The sequence below is a fragment of the Oryctolagus cuniculus genome, chromosome 9, assembly GCF_964237555.1.
Source record: "Oryctolagus cuniculus chromosome 9, mOryCun1.1, whole genome shotgun sequence".
NCBI classification, from domain to species: Eukaryota; Metazoa; Chordata; class Mammalia; order Lagomorpha; family Leporidae; genus Oryctolagus; species Oryctolagus cuniculus.
This window is the reverse complement of record NC_091440.1, coordinates 105,856,935-105,882,140: the sequence shown is the minus strand read 5'-3', so window position 1 is coordinate 105,882,140 and position 25,206 is coordinate 105,856,935. Positions and strand designations below refer to the sequence as shown.

Genomic DNA, 25,206 nt, shown 5'->3' with positions numbered 1-25,206 from the left:
CGAGTGGAAGACGCTCTAGGCGGGGACTCTTATCCTGGGGCCACCTACATGCCGGGACCTGACTGTGGAGCTGCCTCTCGAGGCTGTATTAAACTCCGGGAGGTTTGGGGCTGCTGTCGTGGAGCCGTGGGTCAAGCTGCTGCCTTGGAGGCTGGCGTCGGGTATCAGAGTGTCCGCTTGAGTCTTGGCTGCTCTGCTGCTGATCCAGCTGCCTCCTAATGTGTCTGGGATGGCAGCAAAAGATGGCTCAAGTACTCGGGCCCCTGCCACCCACGTGGGAGACCAGGATGGAGTTCCTGGCTTCTGGCTTCGGCCTGACTCAGCTCTGGGTGTTGTGACTGTTTGGAGAGCGAAACAATGGATGTGAGATCTCTCTCTCTCTCTTGCTCTGCTTGTGAAGTGAGTAAATAAAATAAGTCTTAAATATCTCTATCTCTACCTCTACCTCTACCTCTACCTCTACCTCTACCTCTACCTCTACCTCTACCTCTACCTCTATCTCTATCTCTATCTCTATCTCTATCTCTATCTCTATCTCTATCTCTATCTAATTTTCCTCCAAGCTTGCATCCAGATTCTTCGTTTCTAACTCTATGACCTTGAGCCACTTACTGACTTTGGGCCCCGCTTTCCTTCTCTGTGTCATGGGGCTCCTAGGTAATTTCTTCAGAAAGTGAGCGTGAAGATCAAATGAAGAAACAGTGAAAACGCATTCAGCCTAAGGTCTGGGCAGCAGAGCTGGCTGCCTTGTTTGCCACGGTCACTGTCAATTGGGATCGCCCAAGGGTGAATTCAGAAAGGCAGGCCTGCTTTGCATGTTGATGTGAGGCTGGAAGAGAGCAACAGACCGGCGCGGTCACAGGGACGGGAGCGAAAGGACTTCTTCGAGGAAACTTGTCTGCTCTCCTGTCTGGGGCCAGCGCCAGCAGCAGGGAAGCCCCGAGTCACGGTGTTTGCTGACACCAGGGACCGGAGGGGAAGCCACAGCCTCCGAGGCTCCGTCTCCTCTGCAGCGCTGTCTGTCCGTCCGTCCACCTGACCAGTCCAGTCATTCCTTCCACATTCACAGAGAATGGATGCACTGTGCTAAGCCTGGGGAGTGCAGTCGGGAACCAAGCCTTGCTTTGGAGGGGGTGGGAGGGCTGTAAGCTTTAACAGGGGAGTTGGACCAGGCCTGGTAGCAGGGGGGTCTGCGCTGAGGGAGAACCTACAGAAGAGAGCCTTTTGGGGGACACCAGGTATTAAGAAGTGCGCTCAGAAAGAGGAGCGGCAGAGCCAGCCACCCCAAAGCCTGCAAGCTCCACTTCCCGCCATCTCTTCTCCTCCCTCCCCCCTCTGTCCTCACCGTGTGCCCTGGGGGCTCTGTGGGGTGGAGCAGTCAGTACTGGGCTGAGAGTAGATCTCCAGGAGCGACTCCTAGCTGCTACATCCCTGTGCTTCTCTATGTCCTTGGCATTGACCCCCCTCCCCCCCGGGCAGCTTGTTGAAACGTTCATTCATCCATTCAGTCATTTGCTCCTTCACTCGTTCATACATTCAGCAAATATTGGTTGAACACGCCCTCAGTGCAAGGCACAGTCCTATAAGCTGGGATGCGGCTTGTGCGTGCCTGATGCTGCCGGTGTTTGTACAGCGTTCACTGCCGGTGTTTGTAGAATGAACGTGGTGGAAGCAGGGGCAGGAAAAAGTCGTCTTTGAACAGAGCCCCGAGTGGGGTGAGAGTGAATCACTCACTGGGGGACGCGGTTGGTGCAGAGCGCCTGGGTGGGAATTCGTTTGGGGGTGTACAAGGGGCAGAGTGAAGGCCAAGGTGGCAGAGGCTGGACTAGCAGGTGTGGGGTGGAGAAGTTGCCTGGCCTCATAGATACGATGCTGATGTGGGAGTTTGGGGACCAGAGTCCAGAACCCCAGATCGCTGAGGGATGGCAGATGTGCACCCACACAGACACACAAAGTATAAAGTATTGTTTGAAGACTAGTTTTACCGCTAATTCACATAGTATAACACATTAAGGACAGAGGTCCTACATGGAGAGCAAGTGCACAGTGACTCCTGTTGTTGATTTAACAATTGACACTCTTATTTATGACGTCAGTAATCACCTGAGGCTCTTGTCATGAGCTGTCAAGGCTATGGAAGCCTCTTGAGTTCACAAACTCCGACCTTACTTAGACAGGGCCATAATCAAAGTGGAGGGGCCATAATCAAAGTGGAGGTTCTCTCCTCCCTTCAGAGAAAGGTGCCTCCTGCTTTGATGGCCCCTTCTTTCCATGGGGACCAAGTGAGTTAATTTGACAGGTGAATGCTTAAGAGTCTTTGAGTTGGGAATTCTGAAATGCTGTTTCCAGACTTTGTAGGCCTGCAGTCAAGGACTGCTATTTCATGGGTTCAAACCACCCAAAGCGTGGGATAGATCTATCCTCCTTGTTCTAGCAGATTTTTTTCTCCATTAAAACAAATTTTGGGTAAAATGCACATGGCATAAAACATACCATCCTAGCCATTCTTAGGTGTGCGACCGTGATCTTCAGATTCTTGATCCTGCTGTGCAACCGTTCCCACCCCCACCCCAGACCCTAGGTCTTGAAACACCGAGACTCTGCAGCCACTAAGCGCTAACGCCCCCAGGTCCCTCCTGAGCGGTTTCCCTTCCTGTCTTCATGGCTGGGACTGCCCCGAGTGTCTCCTGGAGGTGAAATTAGACAGCGTGTGTCTCTGTCACTGGCTTATTTCTCTTAGCGTCATGTTCTCAAAGTTCACCGCACTGTAACATTGGCCAGAATGTCCTTCCTTTTTAAGGTGGAATAGTATTTTTGATGTGTTGCTTATCCACTTATCTGTCAGTGGACACCTGGTTGGCTTCTACATTTTTGCTGTTGTGACTGATATTGCTATAAGTATATATATATGTGTACATACACACACACAAGTATCTATTTGAGGACCTGACTTCAATTATTTTGAGTACATATGAAAAATAGGACTACCAGATCATGTTGTAATTTAAATTTTTTTGAGGATCCACTATATCTTTTTCCACAACCATTGTACCGTTTTATGTTCCCACCAACAATGCGCATGAGTTCTAATTTCTCCACATCCTCACCAACATTGGTTATTTTCTGTTTTTTTTTTTTTTTTTTTTTTTTTGCATACATATAATAGCTGTCCTTTGGATGTGAGGTAGCATCTGACTGTAGTTTTGATTTGCATTTACCCATTTGTTTCTGTAAGCTTTGGCTTCATCTATTTTGCAGCTTTTTAAATAAAGGTTTATGTATTCGAGAGGCAGTGTTATAGACAGAGAGAGGGAGAGACAGAGAGAAAGGTCTTCCATGTGCTGCTTTACTCCCCAAATTGCCACAATGCCCGGAGCTGAGTGGATACAAAGCTGGGAGCTTCTTCTGGGTCTTGGGTTTAGGGGCCAATGACTTGGGCCATCTGCTGCTGCTTTCCCAGCCATAAGCGGAGAGCTGGATCGGAAGAGGAGCATCTGGGACTCTAACCAATGCTCATATTGGATGCCAGTGCTGCAGGCAGAGGCCTAACTTATTAGGCCACAGCACCAGCCTCATTACAGGTTTTTTTTTTTTTTTGTCTGTATTGACTAATTTGAAGTCACCTTTTAAACAGGTTATTATTACTGGATTATTACTGCTGGCTGACATCTCTCTGTGTGTAGCTGGAACGCCAGCACTTTCAGATTGTGCTTGTATCAGAATCTCTAAAGGAGTCAGCCACTCCTGCTAACAATCTGAGTCGAAATACATTTGATAGGAGCAAATGAGTTTTCTAGACTTAAATAGGAAGTGCCTGGAGAAGTTCGTGGAAACCAGAGTGAGAATCTAGATTAACTCGGCGTGGGTCATGGGCGTGGCCTGAAGCGTGTCACTTCCTTTCTGTCTCACAACCTGACCTCACGGCTTGTTCTCCTCCAGCCCCCAGCTTAGGGGTCGGGTGATGGGACTGGGACTCCGAGGGGGCAGCTGCTGACTCCTGCGCCTCTGCGGTGTGATCTCTGACATCATTGCTCGCAGTGAGGTCTTGTATGACTTGGGTGTGAAGAGATCATTGGAACACCATCTAACAAATGCACTTGAGTCTAGTTGAAGTCACAGCATGGGTGGAGTCACAGGTGCTTAGTAAGTGCATTCTATATTTGCAAGATAGGTTCTTGTCCTGGCAGCCACAGAAGGTAAGATACTTCTTGGCACGGTGTGTGGAGCATGGCTGAGCCCTCCAGGGGAGCTGGGGTGTGTGAGGGTTCCGATGGCTGTTCTCAGTTCTGTCTTCCTTCCTGCCATCGCTCTGCTCTCTCAAGGGGAGTCAAGGCTCTCTGACTGCATGGTGAGAAGTAGCCTGCTTCCCTCTACGTTCATAATCTATTTATGAACGGCGATGTTGGCCCAGCGAAGGTACAAGCATAGTGTAATCAAGGAGTCTCTACTGAGCCCTCAGCTCCATGCCAGGTATTAAGGGGGAAACAAGACATACAAGGAACTTCTGCAGGTCTGTGGACAATGGCATTGAAAGATAAGCTTATTTCGTGCAAAATATTTTGAAATCCATGCATGTGAGGGGTCTTCTAAAAGTTCATGGAAAACTTGTTGTATGGGTTAAAATGTTTTCTTTTTTTTTTCTTGCACCAAAATAAACTTACCTTTAGCATGTTTTTTAAAAATGTATTGAAGAGGCAGAGAGGACTAGGTGTTTGCCTAGAGGTTAGGGTGCTGCTTAGGGCACCTGCATCCCATACTGGAGCATCTGGACTGGAGTCCTGGCACTCTCCTACTCCCAGCTCCTGCTAATGCATACTCTCGGAGGTAGCAGATGATGCCTCAAGTAGCTGGGTTCCTGCCACCCACATAAAAGACTCAGATTGAATTCGCAGCTGTTGCAGGCATTGGAGGAGTGAACCAGCAGATAGAAGATTGTCTGTCTGTCCCGCTGTCTTTCAAAACAAATAAATAAACAGTGAATTTAAATTGGCCAACAACAACAACAAAAAAAAGAGAGCGGCAGAATAAAGCGGGGTTGAGGGGGGGAGAAAGGGAGAGAGTGAGAGAGAGAGCAAGAGCTCTCTATTGATTCACTCCTCAAATGCCCACAAGGCCTAGCCTGAGTCAAAGCCAGGAGTTAGGAATTCAGTCCAGGTCTCCTATGTGGGTGTCAGAGCGCAGGTATTTAAGCCATCACCTACTTGATGCCTCTCAGAGTGTGCATTAGCAGGAAACTAGAATCTGGAGTGGAGCTGGAACTTGAACCCCAGGCACTCTGATAAAAGGATATGGATCTCCAAAGTGGCACCTGTGCCCAACGCCCACCCCTAAACTTGTCTTTCACTTCCATTTTGCCGTGAACTTTTTGAAGTACACTCAAATAAAATCTGATCACTACTCTGAAAGAATTTACTTCTTATTTACAGCAGTCACACCTTTAATTGTAGAACATTTGCCTGAGACGATTTGCTCCCCAAACAGAACAGAACAAAGCCAGTAGCTTTAGGCAAGCAGATGCCACAGGCCTTTAGAACAGGAGCAGGAAGAGACCCAGGGCTGGAGAAAACGGCTGGTTTCTAATGATGGCCCCTTCCTGAAGAGCTCAACCCAGTCGTATTGAGATAGCACAGAGGAAACGAGGCAGAACAGAAGCCTAGAGAGTGGACAATTTGTAAGGTGACGAGGCAGGGTCAAGCAGCCAGCAGAACACAGCTCTAAGGGCAGCCAAAGCCATCGTGTCCAGTGCCAGCACAGGACCCAGGGAGCATCCAAAAATAGCATCATGGCAGCGAGTCAGATGGCAAGAGCCGGAAGTCTCCTACTCCTATGTCACACTTTGGAGTTTCCTCTAAACAGTTGCATAGTCAGCGTCTGTGCCATTGTAGCCGCGCGAGGAGAGATCGGGCCGTAACTGTTACTGTGTGACAGAAGAGGAAGCTGGCTGTGCACAGCGATATGAGTATGGGACATAGTGCGTGCTGCCGCTGCCACTGAGGACTGCCCTTGAGTCGAGCCATACTAGGACCCTGGGCAGGACCGCACGTTGGGATTGGCTGACGTCCCGAAGCCGGAAGGGCACCGTAAGCCTGTCAGGGGAGACTATGTCTCCCTGCATGTTTGCCTGTACATGGGGCAGAGCGGGAAGCCGGGTGCCCCAGGAACCTCCTTCAAGTCCAAGGAGAGAAAGAAGCTCCTGTTGCCTTGGGGAGGGATGTGGGAGGAAGCAGAGGGGAGCACACAGGGAAGTGTGCCTTTTAAGCCCATTGAAGAGGAAGAGCCAGGAGCCAAGCATCCAATTAACTTGACATTTCTCGCAGCCCAAATATCTGAGGATATAAGAAGAGAATTTAATATGTGGAGGCTTGGGAGAAAAGTGACTAATAGTGGGAAACAGCCCCAGTTTATTTAAAAAATAGGTCAGGCCCAAAAAATCCAATAGATTCTTTCCCAGCAGTTAGTGAACCAGGAGGCAGAGGGAGTGCTGTGTGGGTGCAAAGCCATTTTGATTTGAAGCAGGCATTGCTGTTATAGCACAAAGAGACAGCCAGAGGCCGAGGGGAGGCACGGAGACACGGTGCACTGCCACCACTGCCACCACTGCCGCTGAGGGCTGGCTTCCGTGTGAGCCACCCAGGTCCCCTGGAAGTGACCGCGCGTTGGCATTGGCCAAAGTCGAACCCAGCCCCTGCTCTTTCACGGTCATACTGAAGTGTTCTCTGGCACCTTTGGCTGCCTCTCTGCCAAGTGCCCTTGGCCTGGCTCCGATGTCATCTGGGAATGCATGAGGGCAGGGCTAGGTTGGCATCCGAGGGCTGCGTCAGCTCAAGGGAACAGAGAGGAAAGGGCAGGGCAGGTACTGTCCTCGGCCCATCAGGGCAACACCCGGGCAGCTCGTGGAAGGTGAGGATCATGGGGTCTCAGCCCTCAGGTTCCTGTTTTTTTTTTTTTTTTAAGATTTATGTATTTATTTGAAAGTCAGATTTACACAGAGAGAGGAGAGGCAGAGAGAGAGAGAAAGAGGTCTTCCATCTGCTGGTTCACTCCCCAGTTGGCCTCAACAACCGGAGCTGCACCGATCTGAAGCCAGAAGCCAGGAGCTTCTTCCAGGTCTCCCACGTAGGCGCAGGGGCCCAAGGACTTGGACCATCTTTTACTGCTTTCCCAGGCCACCGCAGAGCGCTTGATTGGAAGTGGGGCAGCCGGGTCTTGAACCCGTGTCCATATGGGATGCCAGGGCTTCAGGCCAGGGTGTTAACCTGCTGCACCACAGCCCCAGCCCCAGCCCTCAGGTTCTGATTCCACGGATTTGAGGGGTGGGCTTGAGATCCACCTCTACGATGGTGAATGGATTGGAAGGCACAAGCACTGTTTGAAATCAGAACGCAGATTGTTTTGCTCAGAACATTAATTTCTAGACATGTTTAGAGATATCTCGAGACCAGTGGTGCCTCAGGTATTAAATCTGCTGGCACTGGACCCCTCCCGTGCCCTCTTGGAGGGTCGCACTTCATCCTGGCTACTTAAAGGCTGTAGAGGATCGCAACGAAGCAATCTCTTTAGCTCGTCTGTCCAAATGTACCTGACTGCGGCGCCCTCTCCCAGGAGGTCCTATTCTGTGCAACACAGCGTGGGAAAATGCAACCTAGACCAGTGGCTGTCATCAGAATAGGACTCTGGATCAGAATCTCCTGAAGGGCCTGTCACGTGCAGGCTTCTGGGCCCCAGGCCAGGGCTTCTGGTAAGGCCCAAGCATTTGCATGGCTTTCCAGCCCCACGGGTGATGCTGGTAACTTGAGAACCACTGTCTTTGAGCCTCTTCGAGCCCTGGCTCAGCCAAGAGCTCTGGTGGGTCTCCCTGGCAACCCTGGAAGGGTGGAGACTGAGAGTGGTGCATGGCAGGCTCCAAGGGAAGGGGCTTTCAGGAAGACAGCCATGGGCTGAGGGGAGCTTGACTAAGGCAACAAAACGGTGTGAGGATGGGCTCTGCTGAGACACCAGAGCTTTAGTCAGAGACCCGTGAACAGGGAGGGCCGAATGGATGACAGTAGTGGACGCTCTGCCACAGGTGTCCGTCGATGGGCTTGCCACCTGTAGGCTGGGCTAGGAAAGGCAGATCTGGAGAGTGTGCCAGAGAAGCCGCCTGCAAGGCGACTGGTGGTGAACGAACTGGTGTGAGCCAGGGAGCCCCAGAGGCTGCATGTGGGAAGATGGCAGCATCTTGTAGGACCAGCAGCATCTAGACCTGTCCCCTTGCCCCAACTCTGGGCTTCCAGCCCCTGAGATAAGAGGCAGTGACTAGGGCCAGTTGTAGCACACTACTTCCTCTGGGTGGTGGACTCCAAGGATGCCTTGCTGGGAACCATCCTCCAACCCAGACAGCGGGAAATATGGGGGCAGCTCTGAGGGTGGGACGAAGGCTGCTATTGGCCAGAGGGGGACACTGGCGATAGGAAAGGCCCGAATGGCCAGCAGGGCCCTTGCTGGCCTTGCTGCTGCCTGATCTTGCACCACTGGCATGTTTTGTCACAGCAAACTCTGGTCCCTACCTATTGACGCAGATGGTTTAGAAGAGCTCCTATTCCTGTGACGATCAATGGCATGGGCCGCAGTTCAGATCACAGTCTTATGCCTAGACACAGGCATGAAGAAAGGGTGCAGTATCTAGGGGTGACACTGGGGGAAGAAGGGGCTCTGGGCCCAGATGGACAAGGGGAGGGGGTGAGTGCGGTGGGGAAGAGATGGGGTGAAGCCAGGCCTGGAACCCTGCTCCTCCGCTCCCCTGTGCTGTCCGTACCCTGCCGTCCTCTGTTCCCTCCACGGACCCTCCAGGCCAGGCAGGCTGCTGCCAAGGACAGACATCTCAGGTTAGAAAAAGCTCTCTTGACATTTGGAGAACAGAGCAGAATTTGGCTCCTCCAGTGAAGCCTCTCATTCTCAGAGAAATCGTTTTAAAGCCTGGGCTGGTGCCAGTAGGAGCCATTTATAGCCCAAAGGGCTGGGGTTAGCTTCGGCTGCCTGGTGCACGAGGCTCAGGCTCCTCCGCTCTCTGCAGCCAGCCTGCCTGCTTCGTACGCCCGTCACCGCACCCTGCTTCCTGAAAGCCTCCCCCATGACTTCCCTATTTTCTTGGGGGTTCCAGTTCCAGATCCACCTCTGGCTTGCTGCTGTGATCCGAGACAAATTCCTTTCCGTACAAGCCCTCGTGTCTCATCTGCCACAAGGAGCCTGCCATCTGCTCCCGTTTAAGCCCAGGCGCCTTGGGGAGGTATCCACCTGTGCCCACCTTCATGGAAGCGCTTTCCTGTTTACTCATTGCCTGCTAACCCTCTTTCTGCCTCTCCTCCCCCCAAGACTGGGCTTCCTGCCCGGGCCAGTTCTGCTACCCATTTTTCCACCCAAAATCTGGCTGCTGACCACTGATGTTAAGAGCATGGGCTCTGGTGTCGAACAGGTATGGTTTACAACCTGGCTCTGGTACCTCCTAGTTCTGGGCTTTTGCCAATCACTAAACTTTTTGCAATCTTAGTTTTCTTGTCTGTACATTTCAGCACCCCATTTATTTATTTATTTATTTATTGACAGGCAGAATAGACAGTGAGAGAGAGACAGAGAGAAAGGTCTTCCTTTTCTGTTGGTTCACCCTCCAATGGCAGCTGTGGCCAGCGCACCACGCTGATCCGAAGGCAGGAGCCAGGTGCTTCTCCTGGTCTCCCATGCGGGTGCAGGGCCCAACGACCTAGGTCATCCTCCACTGCCTTCCTGGGCCACAGCAGAGAGCTGGACTAGAAGAAAGCAACAGGGACAGAATCCGGTGCCCCGACCAGGGCTAGAACCCTGTGTGCTGGTGCCGCAGGCGGAGGATTAGCCTAGTGAGCCACGGTGCCGGCCATCCCATTGATTTAACATGAGGATTCATGATGTGCTGTCTGTAAAATGCTTAGCACAGTGCATGCAGCACAGTGGTCTCAGTCAACGTCAGTGTCATCTTCATGGCCATCACCATCACTGTCATCATCATCATCATCCCCTTCACCATCATCATCATCACTGATCCTCGTTTTGAGGTAGAGATGGGGGAAGTAGAAATCACACCCCCTGAGTCCCCACCCTTGCCTGTGCAAATCCCACCCACCCTTCAAGGACCAGCTCAAATGCCCCTTCCTCAGGAAACATCTTTCTCCTGGTCTCCAGTTTCTGTTTCCACAACAGAGCATTTGGTGGAGTCTGGGTCTGTTCACCCCAGCAAGAATGGGAAGGCTGGGAAGATCAAAAGTCATTGATTAGGGAGATAAACTGTGCTGGAAATGCTCCCAGGAAAGGCCAACCTAGAGACAGGGAACAGTGTTTGAAGGGTCCTTGCAGCGCCAGCACACCGGGTTCTAGTCCCGGTTGGGGCGCCGGATTCTGTCCCGGTTGCCCCTCTTCCGGGCCAGCTCTCTGCTGTGGCCCGGGAGTGCAGTGGAGGATGGCCCAAGTCCTTGGGCCCTGCACCCCATGGGAGACCAGGATAAGTAACTGGCTCCTGCCTTCGGATCAGCGCGGTGCGCCGGCTGCAGCGCACCGGCCGTGGCAGCCATTGGAGGGTGAACCAATGGCAAAGGAAGACCTTTCTCTCTGTCTCTCTCTCTCACTGTCCACTCTGCCTGTCAAAAAAAAAAAAAAAAAAAAAAATCAGTGGTTGGCGTGGAGAGTAGAAAACCATGATAAATCCTGACAGCGGGTGGGGATTCTAAGCCGATCAGGAAAGCAGATAACATCAGATGACCTCCAGGAAGCAGCAGTGCCCTGGGCCTGGACCCTTGGCAGGGGGAAGGAAGAGTAGTCAGGGCTCTTTCTAAGCCTTGGGTCCCCAGGTCCCCAGGTAGGACAAGGCTGGGGGTGATGGTGCAGAAACTGCTACCAGAGTAGACGGCAGGGCAGAGAAAACAGAGCTGGCTCTCCAGGGTGATAAGGGCACAATCTCCCAATGCAGGGTGTTGAAACGTCCATTGGGAAGAGGCTTGGGCACAGGAAGCAACCTGGAGCTGTGATGGGTGCCGCTATGCGGAGACCGAGGCACTGAGGGTCTAATCATTTGGGCTGAGCATCCCGTGTGATTCCCAGGCCTTTGGCTGAGTCCTTGGCCAACACACAGGAGAGTGTGAAGGCGGCCTTCTCCCAGGGCCTCTGGATACCAAGTGTGGCTGAGGGAAGGGTTGGCCTTCTGACTTTATTGACGACACGTCCATCATCCCCCAAGACCCATCATCTATGTTCCTCACATCTTTCCAGGGCCATGAATGGGCAGCTGGAGGAGCCAAAGGCCTCGTGTTCAGATCTCCTCTCAAGGGCCTATAGGGAGACCCATCTGGATTCCTGCACAGGTTCCTATTTGCCTACAGGGAATCTATAGGGTCCATACATTTCCTCATTTTTCCCACAGGCCCCACACAGTATCTTGCTGATATAGGTGTCCCATGGCATTCATGGGCTTGGAAGCAGCACCCTATGAATCTGAATGTCTAGGGAGTGCAGGCTACTGCTGCTTCCTGCCCACTCATGGTTTCTTAGAGAGACCACACCTGTGAGTCACAGACAGAATGCAATCCTCTCTGGGCCATGGTCATCTCTTTGTCTTGCAGCCTGTGGCTATGGAAGTGAATGCCACCCTCCCAATCCATTGATCCGTTTGTCTCATGCAGTACATGGCCATGATAGACACTATGCAAGTTTGCTGTTGGATAGAGAGTCTCAGGGAGTCTCCATGGAAAAGAACCTTGGAGTCAAAATTGAATGACAGCTAAGGGGTACCAGAGGCCCCTGTGACCTTGACCATGTGAAGAAGTTTAAATGCAAAAGTCTGCATCAAGGTCGGAGTCCCACACTGAGGCTTCTTTAGCTCCAGAGGTGACTGCGGCTTCCCGAGCACTGTGTCCATCTGGATAGATGAGGCTGAGGGATCTCCGGCCGAGCTGGGTGGAGGTTGACTTTGCTCGGAGCACTTGCGTGGACACGGGAGTGCGATGTGTGGGTCACATAGCCGCAGAGGAGGCGCAGTCACAGAACTGGAGAAGCAAGAACACGTCCTCCTCACTTCCTCTCTTCCTGGGTCCCCTGGGGGGGTCGGTCCTCAGGGGGGACCGACGCTGGCTGCTCCCCCAGGCCCATCTTCACTTCCCTCTACCCTCCTGCCCTCGGGGTCTCTCCCACCTGAATCACATCAGCACCCCACCCCCGGATGGTTTCCAAACGAGGGTACCAGCCTCAACTTCTCTCCAGAAGCCTGGGATGACATTTCCTCTTCTTTTTAAGTATTATTCCTTGTTCTGATATTTACAAAATAGCACTTATTAATAGCATACACTTAAGCATATAAACAAACACAAAAAGAATCAACTGCTCACAATGTAACACCTCACAACGATCACTGACAACTCTGGGGCGTTCCCTGATCACTGACAGCTCTGGGGCGTTCCCCGAGACCCCTCTTCACACTGGGGCGTGGGTAGGTTCTCACCATGAGAGTGGATCACACCACATAGTCTTTTCCCTCGTGTTCTCCGTTTGTCGCTCTTTCCACAACGTTTCCAATGGCTGTCCAGCAGTCTATCCAGGGGAGGCACCGTCGTGTGTTTCATCAGTCTTGTTTTGTGGAGCATCTAAGTTAACTCCTATGTTTTGCCCTTGTGGGCAGCACTGTCAGGAAATTGTTACAGCGACAAATTTATTATTTTCCAAGACTACTCCTTATGATAAATTCCAAACACTATGTAATTACTGGGCTGAGGATTCATGTTCTTTACCACTTCCGGTGGGCTTTGCCAAACACCTTCTAAGGATTCTCAACCTGCTTACATTCCCACTAGAAGAAAAAAAAACCCACTAGAAGAATATGAAAGTAGTTATTTTTCTGCAAAATTGTAACTGCAGAATTTTAGTAATTTTAGAAGGAAATGGAAAGCTTAGCTAGTATTTAAAAATTATGTGTAGTTTTAATTTTAATTTGCCTGATTTTTAGTGAAAGGCAGAGTAAGAGAAAGGTGAGATCTTCCACCCGCTGGCTCACTCCCCAAATGGCCACCATGGTCAGAGTTGGGCCAGGCTGAAGCCTGGAGCTTGGAACTCCTTCCAGGTCTCCCATGTGGGTCACAGGGGCCCAAGCACTCAGCTTCTGCTGCTTTCCCAGGTGCATTAGCAGGGAGCTGGATGGGAAGTGGAGCAGCTAAGACTTGAACTGGCATTCATATGGGATGCTGGCTGTCACAGGAAGTGGCCCGACCTACTGCACCACAGTGCTGGCCCCAGGAATCCATCTTTTATTATTGGTTTGTAAGAGCTCTCTCCATATGAAGGGTGGTAGGCTTTGTCTGCCATACACTCCTATGTCAGAACACATTTCTCAGTTTATCACCTGCCTTTCAGTATTGTTTATGGTATTGATTGACTGGAGCCGCATTAATGTCTGCTTGCTAGACATCTTTTCTTATATGACTCAATGACATTTCAAATTCCACACATCCAGATTGAAATTTATTACTTCCCCCCGCCCCCAACAGCTGCCTCTTCTTGCTGACTTGCTGATTTCTGTTCATGTCATCACCATTTTCCTACTCACCCAGGATTGAAATGTTGAAGTCATCTCTGATTCCAGCTTCCCTCTCTTCCCCTACATTCTGTCAGTTGCCAACCCCTATATATTCTATTTCTGCAATTCCTTGGCAGGCAGCCCCTTGGGCGCCCCAGTAGTTCAGGTTCTCATTATTTCTTGGCTGGACTTTGACAATAGCCTCCCAAGTTCATCCCGTGTCTCCCCAATCCCAGTCCCTCCGCTCCTTTCTCCTCCTTGTTGCTACCACATTCATCTTCCTAAAGTCGAGCTCAAACAGAGAACTCCCTGGCTAAAGCACAGCAACATCTCCCCAGCCTCTGCAGTATTTAGTTACCACCTCTTAGCCTGGCCATGATTTCCGTTCAGCCAGATTCCCCACCGTCGCAGCCAAGCTGTTCCCAAGCAGGTGCTTTCCTGCCACTTCATCTTTCTGTTCCAACCACCCCTTCCTCTTCGAAGGCAGTGCCACCATCTCCACCTACCAAAATCCATTCACAAAACCCTACACCTTCCCCCACTGCCAGCTATCCCAGGGTTTCCTGACTCTCAATAGAATGTTCTCTCCTTTGAATGCCCAGAACAATTTGCTTGAACAACTTTTTTTTTTCTTTCAGAAAAATTTATTATTTATTTATTTGAAAGGTAGGGTTACACACAGAGAGAGAAAGAGGGAGAGACAGAGATAAAGGTCTTTCATCCATTGATTCACTCCCTAAATAGCTGCAAATTGCTGGAGCTGGGCTGATTCGAAACCAGGAGCCAGGAGTTTCTTCCGGGTCTCCCACGTGGGTGCAGGGACCCAAGCACCTGGGCCATCTTCCACTGCTTTCCCAGGTGCACTAGCAGGGAACTGGATCATAAGTGGAGCAGCCAGGACTGGAACCAGCGCCTATATGGGATGCCAACACTGAAGCTGGCTGCTTTACCCACTGTGCCATAGTGCTGGCCCCTTTGAACTTCTTTTGTAGAACAAACCTTGTTCCAGCACCTACTGGATCAGAAAGCAGAGTTCTTAGGGGAAACAGTCCCCAATATCTGTTTCTGCACAGTGCCGTGATGTCATAGGTGTTCAGTGGGTATGGATGGAATAAGAAGCTATGCTCCACGTAGCTGAGTGCCCAGGGATCGTGGGCCTCTGTTGTTCCCACCCCAACATGTGCAGCCTCATGGAGAGGGTGCAGCTGGCCAGCCACTGGCAGAGTGCAAGTGCCCTTAGCAAGAACAGAGCTGACTGGTGGCCTTCAGAACCGGAGATAGGGCTGGAACCACCTCTTCACCCCACGATCTGTGGTTATTGCAGTGAAAGGTGCCCAAATCCATTCATTTCTGTCTCATGCACATGGCAGATACTTCGAAGACTTGTTTACTTTTTATTTGAAAGGCAGAATGATAGAGAGAGAGGAGAGAAAGAAATCTTCCCTCCACTGGCTCACTCCTCAAATGAGTATAAGGGCCCAGGGCTGGGTCAGGTTGAAGCCAGGAACCCTGAACTCCATCGGGGTCTCCTGCATGAGTGGCAGGAGCCCAAGCACTTACATGGGCCATCATTCTATGCTTTCCCTGGTCCATGAGCAGGAAGTTGGATTGGAATTGGAGCAGCCAGGACTTGAACTGACGCTCTGATATGGGATGCCAGCGTCCCAGGCAGTGGCTTAACCCACTGTGCCACAGTGTTAGCCCTTAGATACTTCGTAAGTTGCCTATTGGAGGAAGAATCTCAGGGAGCCCCTATGGAAAATGGGTTGTTGGAATCAGCGTTGAGTGACAGCTAAGGGATGCTGGAGGCACTGGTGACCTTGACTGTTCGTGATGCCTGAATCAGCTAGGAGTTTTTCCCTCCTTAATCTATTTAAATAGAGTCAATATTGGGGTCAGCTCCATGCAAAGAGCCCTTTTTGGCTTTAGAGGTGACTCTGCCGCCTGCACGGGAGTGTGCAATTGACACAGTCTATTTTTAGCCTCCTGGAGACCGTGACCAACATCCCAAGCTGGGGTGGGCACACCTGCTGCATTCTAATGAGGCAGCCCCGCTTGCCTCTGCCAGCGAGCCTGGGCTCTTGCCGACCTGAATTCTGATGTTGCTAAACTGGGAAGTCTGCTTATTTCCCAGAGGCATTAGCCTAGATACGCCAGGAAAAGGGGACCGTGACCCTCCCCTGGCTCGCCCGCCTCCAGCCCTGGACACAGACTGTGCCCACAGCACGAGCGAGAGGCCCCACCCACTTGATTCTTGATCTGGCTTTGTCCTTGGAGCCTCCTGCTCCCTTGTAGAAAACCAGGAAGTAAGTCTGCGCTGACCCAGCTCACAGATGGGAAAACTGGGTCACAGAACAGCATTATGACTTTTAGTCTCTGTACCAGGAGCAGTAGTAATAATAAGGCACTTTGCTTCGAGTAGTGTTCTAAAGTCTTTATCTGTATACACTCATCCACACAGCCTGACGGTTCTTTCCTGTAGGTTTTTATTAGGATCTGTGTTGTATAGGGGAGGAAACTGAGGCACAAGGATGACAAACGACTTTCCAAGGTCCCTCAGTGCAGGAGGAGCAGAGCTGGGTCTCAGAGCCAGGCAGACCGGCCCCAGGGCTTGCACTGGGAGCCAATACCTGCACCATCCGCCTCTTGTTATCTGTTTGACATCTCACTAGAGCCAGGGTGGGATCCAGGACCCGGGTTCCTGGCGGCGGAGGGGCTGACCCTGGGTGCTGCTGCGGCTCCGCAAGCAAAAGCTCCACCCCGAGCTGAGGCCTTTCTTGTGCCCAACCCACAGGGTCTTCTACACTCTGGGGAGAGGGCTCTTCCCTGGCTCCTGTGGTCTGAGCTTCTGGGCTCCCCTTGCTCTACCTGGAAGAAGAAGCTCTCTGAGCCCCATCTTTTTCTCCTTCCTCCCCTGAGCCTGGAGGAGTCGGGGACCTAGCTGCGGGGCTTACGGGGTGGCGCTGGGCTGATTGCCAGATCGGGAGACAGAGGAAGTGCCACTTCCGGTGTGCAGGCGGGAGGTGAGCCACGGGGCCAGTGTCCCAGTGCTGCAGGGCAGGGCGCAAGACAACAGGTGTGAAAACCCAGAACCTGCGGCCAGCCTTGGAGAGCCAGTCCCTTCTGAGTGTGGCGCTACCTGCGGGGTGGAGAGAAGCCAAGGCACTTGATCTTGCTAAGGGCGCATTGAGCTCAGCCTTTGCTAAGCACTTTAACAACAGGAACTTGTCTAATCCTCAGGACGAGTCTAGAAGGCAGGGTCCACTTTATTGCCACTTTGGAGATGGGGAAACTGAGGCAGCAAGCAATGACTAATGTGCCCCACGGTTGTACAGCTGGTAAGCGGCTGGGCTGGGAGTTAGGACTCAGTGGACCGGCCATGGGCCGCACACACACCCCTTAGCCGCCGTGCCGTGCCCTGCGGCGCTGCCTGTCTTTTCTCTTTACTGAGGGCTTCTTAGTCTGCAAAGGAAGACATTACTGCCCTCGTTCACCGGAGAAGCGGATCGGCTCTGGTCACCCACCAGTAAGAGCTGCGACTGGAATAAATCCAGGTTAGCTAGGCCCCTCAGTTGGCGAGCCACCTCCTGCCAATCAGAGCCACCACCCAACCGCCAGGAAGCCTGAAGGGATCATGCGTCCTTCAGGGCTGGTGGCTGCGTCTGATTGGAGGAGAAGGAGAGGGCCGCACTCCCGGAGGGCGGGACTTGGGCGTCTGTGTCATGTCCCGGCCCCTTCTTTTCTCCTCAGGTGAGCGGTCCCCCGGCTCAGCCCCCTCAGCCTGTGGTCCCGCCCAAGCCTGTGCCCTGCGTCCATCACGTGTCCACCCAGCCCAGCTGCCCGGGACGGGGCAAACTGTCCAAGCTGCTGAACCCGGAAGAGATGACGTCGAGAGATTATTACTTCGACTCCTATGCCCACTTTGGGATCCATGAGGTAAAACATCATGGGGCTGGGGTGGCGGGGAGGGTGAGCTGGGACTAGATGGGACGAGCTGGGACGAACCAGGTCACTGTCATCCGGGCAGCAGTTTCTTCTCCTTTCAGCATCACTGAGTGGGTTCTCCCAGGGCCCCTGAACCCCTGAGCTCTTTGTCCACCGGTTCCTCGGGGAGGGGCAGGACCTGGAGCAGTGAGCAGGTGCCAGCGTGGGTCCATGTGTCCCATGGCCAGAGAGGGGGCAGGGCGGAGCCCCAGGTTTCTTTTCCATCCCGGCACCCCTGCTTCCTCCTGACCCCAAGCCTGGATGGCGTTGGTCACTGCAAGGAGCTCCAATGTGGGCAGCCCAAATATTTTTTCTTTCTTTTAAAATATTTATCTGTTTCTTTATTTGAAAGGCAGAGTGACAGAGAGAGAGAGAGAGAGAGAGAGAGAGAAGAGGGAGAGAGGAGAGAGAGAGAGAGGGAGAGAGATCTTCAATCTGCTGGTTCACTCCTCAAATGACTGAAACAGCCAGGGCTGGGACAGGGTGAAGCTGTTAGGGTCTGAAAAAGCCCACCGCCCAAGGAACGACTCCAAGAGACTTTTTCTCTCATGCAACCAGCAAAGGGTTAAATTTATTGATCCAACATGTTGGGGCCCTCTGACAAGGACAGAGGAGCAGTGAGGAACTACAGCATAGGGTTTATAAAGGCAAAAACCGCAAAATCGGGAGGTGGGAGAGAATACACGGTTGCTAAGCGGTTGCTAAAATCTGACAATCAGCAATTATGATTTTAAGACATAGACAAATCACATCTTCATTATTAGCCCAGGTAACCCAGGTGCAACCTTTCTACTTTTAAGCTTGAGCAATCATGCTAGGGGGTTTTTGTGCATTGCCAAGAGTGATGTAGTGCACTGCTATTGTCCGACTATTTGAGATCATAGTTTCAGACCAGAGTCTCACGGGGGGGGGGGTGCTTTCCCAGAATGCAGTCTCAAGTGCTCCAAAATGGAGTCCCTACTGTCAAGGTGCTACTTTACTCTGTCTTATTTTCACAGCTGCACCAGGAAGGTTTAAACCTGTAAGCTTAAGCTTAACTTTTCACACCCGTACATATACAATTTTAACTCTTCAAAGCCAGGTGGAATCCTTGGTTCCTGGGATTCTACCCGGGTCGCCCACGTGGGTGGCAGGGACCCAAGTACTTGGGTCATCTACTGCCTCCCCAGGGGCATCAGCAGGGAGTTGGATCAGAAGCAGAGCAGACAGGATGCTGGCGTCACAGGCAGCACTGAACCCGCAGTGCCACAATGCTGGCCCTGGCAGCCCAAATCTTTAGGCTGAAAAGGCCTCCCAGGGGTCACTATGTGGGTCCTTTAGGCCAGAAAACACCTCCAGGGGAAGAGATGCAGGAAACTCGTTGGGCCTCTGGCCCAAGTCTGACACCTGCTTCTCTGGGAATGCTTACGTCTTCATGCCTGTCGTATGCCACAGAGGGAGAGACAGATGTCAGCGTTAGAAAGAACACTGCCTCCTAAGAGAAGGCTTCCTGGCTGGGGCTGGAGCAGAGTGTTGTCCACCCTGCACACCCCACATTACAACCCCCAGCTCTCGCTTAAGCCCCCTCTCTCCCGCCCCCTCCAAAAAAAAACCAACCAACCAAACAAACAAACAAAAAAAAAAACAAAAACCAAACTCCTAGCACTGAGTGTATACTAAGTGCCAGGCACACTAAGTACATGACATGAATCATCTCATTTAATCCTCATTAGAGCCCTATAGAGAAAATAGCTCCTTATACCATGAAGAAAATAGTGAAAAAGGCACAAAAGTCCATTTGCATATGAATGCATTTTAAGAACAAGTCTTTGGGGCTGGTGTTTGGTGCAGTGATGAGGCTGCTGATGGGGATGCCCACATCCCATGTCAGAGTGCCTGCTTTGAGTCCTGGCTCCTCCCCTTCCGGTCCAGCATCCTGCTAATGCATACCCTGGAAGGCAGCAGGTGACGAGGTCCAAGTACTGGCATCCCTGCCACCTGTGTGGGAGACCCAATGGCATCCTGGGCTCCTGGCTTCAGCCTGGTTCAACCACAGCTGTTGTGGGGATCTGGGGAGTGAACCGGCAGATGGGAGAGCTTTTCTTGACTTTTAAAGAAAAAAAAATCAAATAAATTTTAAAAAATTAATTTACAGCTACCAACAAGTGTTGAAGCTCCCCTTCCAACTAGATGGGACTATAAGCTGTGGCTCTGTCCCAACAGCGGTGCTGCCACTGCTGGGAGGGTATTTAATACCAACAGCCAGCATTTTGAAAAGTGCTTACTGCATACTGGGCGTTGTTGATTATTGGCCCAGTTCTGCTCAGGGCCACCCTAGGAGGTCGGTATTGCTGTCTGCACCCATTTTACGGATGACTCACGACCTTCAGAATCAGATCAAGCCTGGCTCATCCTTGTGCTGCCTTTGTGCAAGGCCATGGGCTAGAAGTTTAACCCTCACATTTGGCCCCAGGGACTGCATTGCTAACCACCGAGCCGTACTGCCTTGGAAACAAGCTCCCCTTCTTTCTGGAAACTTCAGAAGCACGTGGACTGATGAGTCCTGGCTGGTCCCTTCTGCAGTCCTCTGGGGAGGGGCTTAGGCTCACTCAGGGGCGACTCCCTGAGAATTGCCCTCTACATTAAAGCATTTGGCCTGGGGCCCACAGAGTGGGGGCTGGGGACTTGTGCCCAGTTCTGAGGGTCCTGACCCAGGATGGGCTGGTGCCACCTCAGGCACCTGCTCCCTGACAGAGTGGGGCTAGCGTGGGCATGGAGCCCTGGCCGAGGCCGGGGAGAGGCTCTGGGAGGCAGAAGGGCCTCCACTGAGAGCTCCCCTCATCAAGACCGAGCCCTGCATCCCAGGGTTTGTCCTCCATGGGACAAAGGCTGACAGGCCTGTGGCTCTGGGTATCCGTTTTCAGGCAGCTTCTTGGGAGGACAGAGCAGTTCTGGGAACCTCAAAATGCATCCCCTTGGGTTTGCCTGAAGTCTTCCTGTGAGAAATCAGTTAACCACCTCCCCCTGGAGCTCAGCCCTCCCCAATATCCAGGCTCATCTGCCCCAGGAAGCATGTTCTGGTTGGCTTCTTGGGTACCGCCCTCGGAATGCCTCAGTCCCTGCTGGCCACACCCTCGCCCCTGGAAGGTACTCACATGTGCGTTACTGATCGCAATTCCTTCAGCAGCTGGAGCCCCAGCCCCTAACGAGGGTGACGGTTGCAAGGCTTTGCATGCCAGGGCTTTGCATGCCTTCCGACTTGCAAAGGTCTGTTGGCATGGCTGCTACTTGAATCATTCAGGTGAGGCCTGGTCAGGGCCACAACCCAGCACCCAAAGGAAATGACCTCCACTTGGGAGAGGACACCAGGGGCCACCAAAGAAACAGTAGCTCAGCTTCCTTCAACTCTGCCTGTTGATAACCAAACCCAACTTGCGCATGAGTGTGTAGCGCAGACAGGGCAGGGGACTTGGCCTTAAGGAGCGGCAGGTCATAGACGCGTTTCTGACCTGGAAGAGCTCTTGGCAACCTTCTCATCAGGAAGTACTTCTGCACATGCCGCTGCTGTTGTAGGCTGGCTCTAGGCGAATGCATGGGTCCTTCAGTGCAGGGCTGGCTGGCTGACCTTCCTCCACCTGCGAGGTGCTCCTTACCTTGTTTTTGGCCCCCAAGATCATCTGGTGCAGGAGGCAAGGGAGCACATGGATGGACTCCGAATGTTGCTCTTGGCAAGGAGAGGGCCTGACCAAGTTTCTTGTTACCAAGCATTAGGGATCTCTAGTCCACACCAGGCGGCTTGCACCAACACCTTTGCCTTGTTGGTCTGGGCGAGACTGGTATGACACCACTCGGAGCCGAGCTAGCTGCTGGGCAGGCTGCTCCCCATGGTTAGCAGGGCCCACCCAGGTGGCGGTGGCAGTGGCAGCCTGCTCAGCAGCAGTGAGCAGAATGAGGAGGAGGCCCGGTGCGGAGTGCACTGCGTTTGATCAGGCTGTGGATACGTGCGAGAGTGCTGAGCGGGGTGGAGCGCTGGCGGCTGCAGACCCTGTGGACACTTCTGCTCTTCCCCTCCCACCCCTCCACCCTGAGCAGTCGCCTTGCAACCCAGGGCCTCTCTGAGAAGAGTGCAGGCTTGGGCAGGAGCAAAGTGACAGCTATGTGCCCCCTGAGGCTTCCACGCACTGAGGTGGCGGAGCCCATGACCTCCCGGATCAGGGTCTCTGACAGTCAGCCCTGGGCTGGGAAGCTCAGCCTCCAAGAGAATCTTTGCCATGTGGCTGTGCTGCCAGCCCCCCGAGCTCTGGGTGCCAACCCTCCTCCCGGCCATCTCCCTGCCTTTGAGAATCCTGCTGCAGGTTTTTCTGAAATAGATTCTTGGGGCCTCATTTCCCAGCAATTAGTCAATGTGCTGTCATGCGTTTAATAAGCAGGAAAGCTGGGAGACAAAACCGTCCGCAGAGAGGGCTGGGAATCGTTTGCCAGAGTGGTGAGCTCATGTCCGACAGACCTCAAGACTTCCCTGTCCCCCACCTGCCCCCCAAGGAGGGCTCACGGGTGAGGGGGAAGAAGGGGACACAGAGCTTGCTCTTTTGGTGGACCCAGGATGGGAACTTTACTATGTCACAGCTTTCTTCTCCCAGAGCTTGTACTTGGGACCTGACTCCTGAGTCTGGGGGCTTAAGGAAAGGAGGAAGGGGCCAAAGAAGCGACAAAAAGCGAGTTAGGAAAGGACACTTGGAGAACTGTATTAGCAAAAATAGGACCTGGAGAGGTGCTTGACCAACCCAGTTCCATCTGGGAAGGCAGTTGGGATTTCTAACTGCAACAGTGATTGGGAGATTTCCGACATCCAGGTCATTACTTTGCTTCCAGTCCTTGCTCATCCTCAGCTGTTTGCTTCCACAGATGAAGAGGGTGTGGTTATCACCAACTTCCAGGACTAACACTTCTGTGGACCTTAATCCATTTATTAATCATTGCAACAACCTTACATAGTAGGCGCTATGATTGCGCATTCTGTAGATGAAGAAATCGAGGCACAGAGGCTGATGGTCTGGGTCACAGAGCTCAGCTGCAGGGGTGGTGTGGTCTGAATGCAGGAACTCTGGCCCCAGGATCTGTGTGTTTAGCCATTATGCTGATGGTCTTCCAATTTTTTGAGCACATATTATGCACCACATTCTGTGTCTGCTGTTGGGGATGCTGTTTGGTCCCGGAGATCTCCTGCAGAGGAAGCTTCGGCTCACCTTCAGGATATTTAAAGCCAGAAATGAACTTCATATAAACAAGCCCCTATCTTATGCAGCTTCTAACAAGATCGCAGACACCGACTCTGGGACAGCAGAGGAGTTGCAGCTGAGCTTCAGATGGCTTCTTGCCCTTTTTTAAGATTTATTTATTTATTTGAAAGTCAGAGTTACACAGAGAGAGAAGAGGCAGAGAGAGAGAGAGAGAGAGAGAGAGAGAGAGAGAGGTCTTTCATTCAATGGTTCACTCCCCAGATGGCTGCAACAGCCGGAGCTGCACTGATCCGAAGCCAGGAGCCAGGAGCTTCTTCTGGGTCTCCCATGCGGGTGCAGGGGCCCAAGGATTTGGGCCATCCTCTACTGCTTTCCCAGGCCATAGCAGAGAGCTGGATCAGAAGTAGAGCAGCCAGGTCTTGAACTGGCGCCCATATGGGATGCCAGTACTGCAGGCGGCGGCTTTATCCGCTACGTCACAGTGCCAGCCCCCCTAACTAGCATTATAGAACATAACATCCCAAATTCTAGAAGACACATTCTTTTCAAGTGTACATGGAAGTACTTACTAAGACAGATCATATGCTGGGTCACAAAACAAGTCACAATAAACTTAAAATTAGAGTCATGCAAAGTACTTTTTTTTTTTTTAACATAATGGATTAAATTAGAAACCAAAAGCACTGTTATCTGGAAAATCTCCAAATAATTGGAAATTAAGCAGCATTCTTCTAAGTAGCTCATGGGCAAGAAGAGACATCACAAGAGGAATTAAAAATATTTTAAACTAAATGATAGCACACAACGTAAAATAATTTGCAGAATGCAGTTAAAGCAATATATGGAGGAAAATTTATAGCTTAAAATGCATATGTTGTAGAAAAGAGGAAAGTATAAAGTCAATGATCAAAGTTTCCACCTTACAAAACTAGAGAAAGAAGAACAAATAAAACTCATGCAAGTTGAAGAAAGAAAATAATTAAGATGCAATAAGAAATCAGTGAAGCAGAAATCAAACAGTATAAAAAAATCAGTAAAGTCAAAATATGGTCTTTGAAAACTTAATTCAATTGATAACAACTAAATAGACTGATCAAGAAGAACCAAAACAGGAAACACAAATTATAACCTCATAAATGGAAGCAAAGACATCATTACAAGTAGTACACATATTCAACAGATACTGAGAGACCAGTATGACGACGTTATGTCAATAAATTTGATATCTTAGATGAAATGGATAAATTTCTTGGAAAGTTATCCTGTCAAAACTGATATAAATTATATAGAAAATCAAAATACCCTTCATCAAAGAAATAAATTGAATTCATGATCTAAAGTCATCCCACAAAAACAATTCCAGGCCCCTGTAGTTTTACTGGTGAGTTACAACAGACATTTAAAGAAAAATACCAATTCCCCACAAACTTTTGCAGAAAACATACATGTAGCAATACAACCTAACTTATATGATGAGCAGCATAATTTTGGATTAGAGAAGGTGAGTGGAAGTTATAGATCAATATCCCTCCTAAATATACATAAAATATCTTCAAGAAAGTATGAGTAAATAAAGATCAGTAATATCTTAATAGGATAATACTCCATGACAAAGTATTGGTTCACCATTCAAAACCCATCTATGGAGGTCAATGATTAATAGATTTAAGGAGGAAAGTCATTTGCACTCAATAAATGTAGAAATAGTGTGACAAAGTTCAATACAAGTTCCTGATAAAGCTCAGCAAGTTAAAAATAGAAGGGAACTTCTTCAATCTGATAAAAGACATGGAAAGCCTGCAGCTAAAATTATACTTGCTGGTGACAAGTTGTATATTATTGGAACAAAGGAAGGATGTCTGTCATCTATAGTTCTATTCAACATTTTGCTGGCAGTTCTTGCCAGTGTAACAAAGCAAGAGGAAAGAACAAAAAGTAAAAAGCACACAGATAGGAAAAAAGAAGTAAAATTGCCTTTATTCCAAGTGACAGGGCCTTTTTATAGAGACATTAAGGAATCTTAAAAACCTACTAGAACTAATAGGCAAAGTGATCAAGACTGTAATCTATGAGGTCACTATATAAATACACTGGAAAAAATTGAAATGTCGTATCTAGTGCTGCAAAATAAAACATTTAGGAGTTAATTTCTACTAGAATCTATAGAACATTCCAGGAATAATTTAAAGAGGACCTAAATAAGTGAATCAAATGTTCTTGGATTGTAAAACTCAATTGTGATAAGATGACAATTCTCCACAAATTTATCTTCAGATTTGCTGCAATTGCAACAAAACTGCAGGAAGCTATTTTGTATGAATTAACAATCTAAATTTTAAAATTTTCATGGAAAAGACAAAGGACCAAGAAAAAACAAACTAATTTTAAAAAGAACTAAGTTGAAAGAGTCTCACTACTTGATTTCAAAATTAATATAAA

General features: G+C 50.6%; 1 protein-coding gene across 4 annotated transcripts in view; it reads left to right on the top strand.

The window, feature by feature from the left end:
• Positions 1-25,206, top strand: part of PRMT8 (protein arginine methyltransferase 8) — a 121,035-nt gene that overhangs the window by 37,571 nt on the left and 58,258 nt on the right. For all 4 annotated transcript variants that reach the window (XM_070049357.1, XM_070049358.1, XM_070049356.1 and 1 more), the window contains one exon: positions 17,315-17,500. In XM_070049357.1, the coding sequence (XP_069905458.1) occupies positions 17,315-17,500 (186 nt within the window). The remainder of the gene's footprint in view (positions 1-17,314; positions 17,501-25,206) is intronic.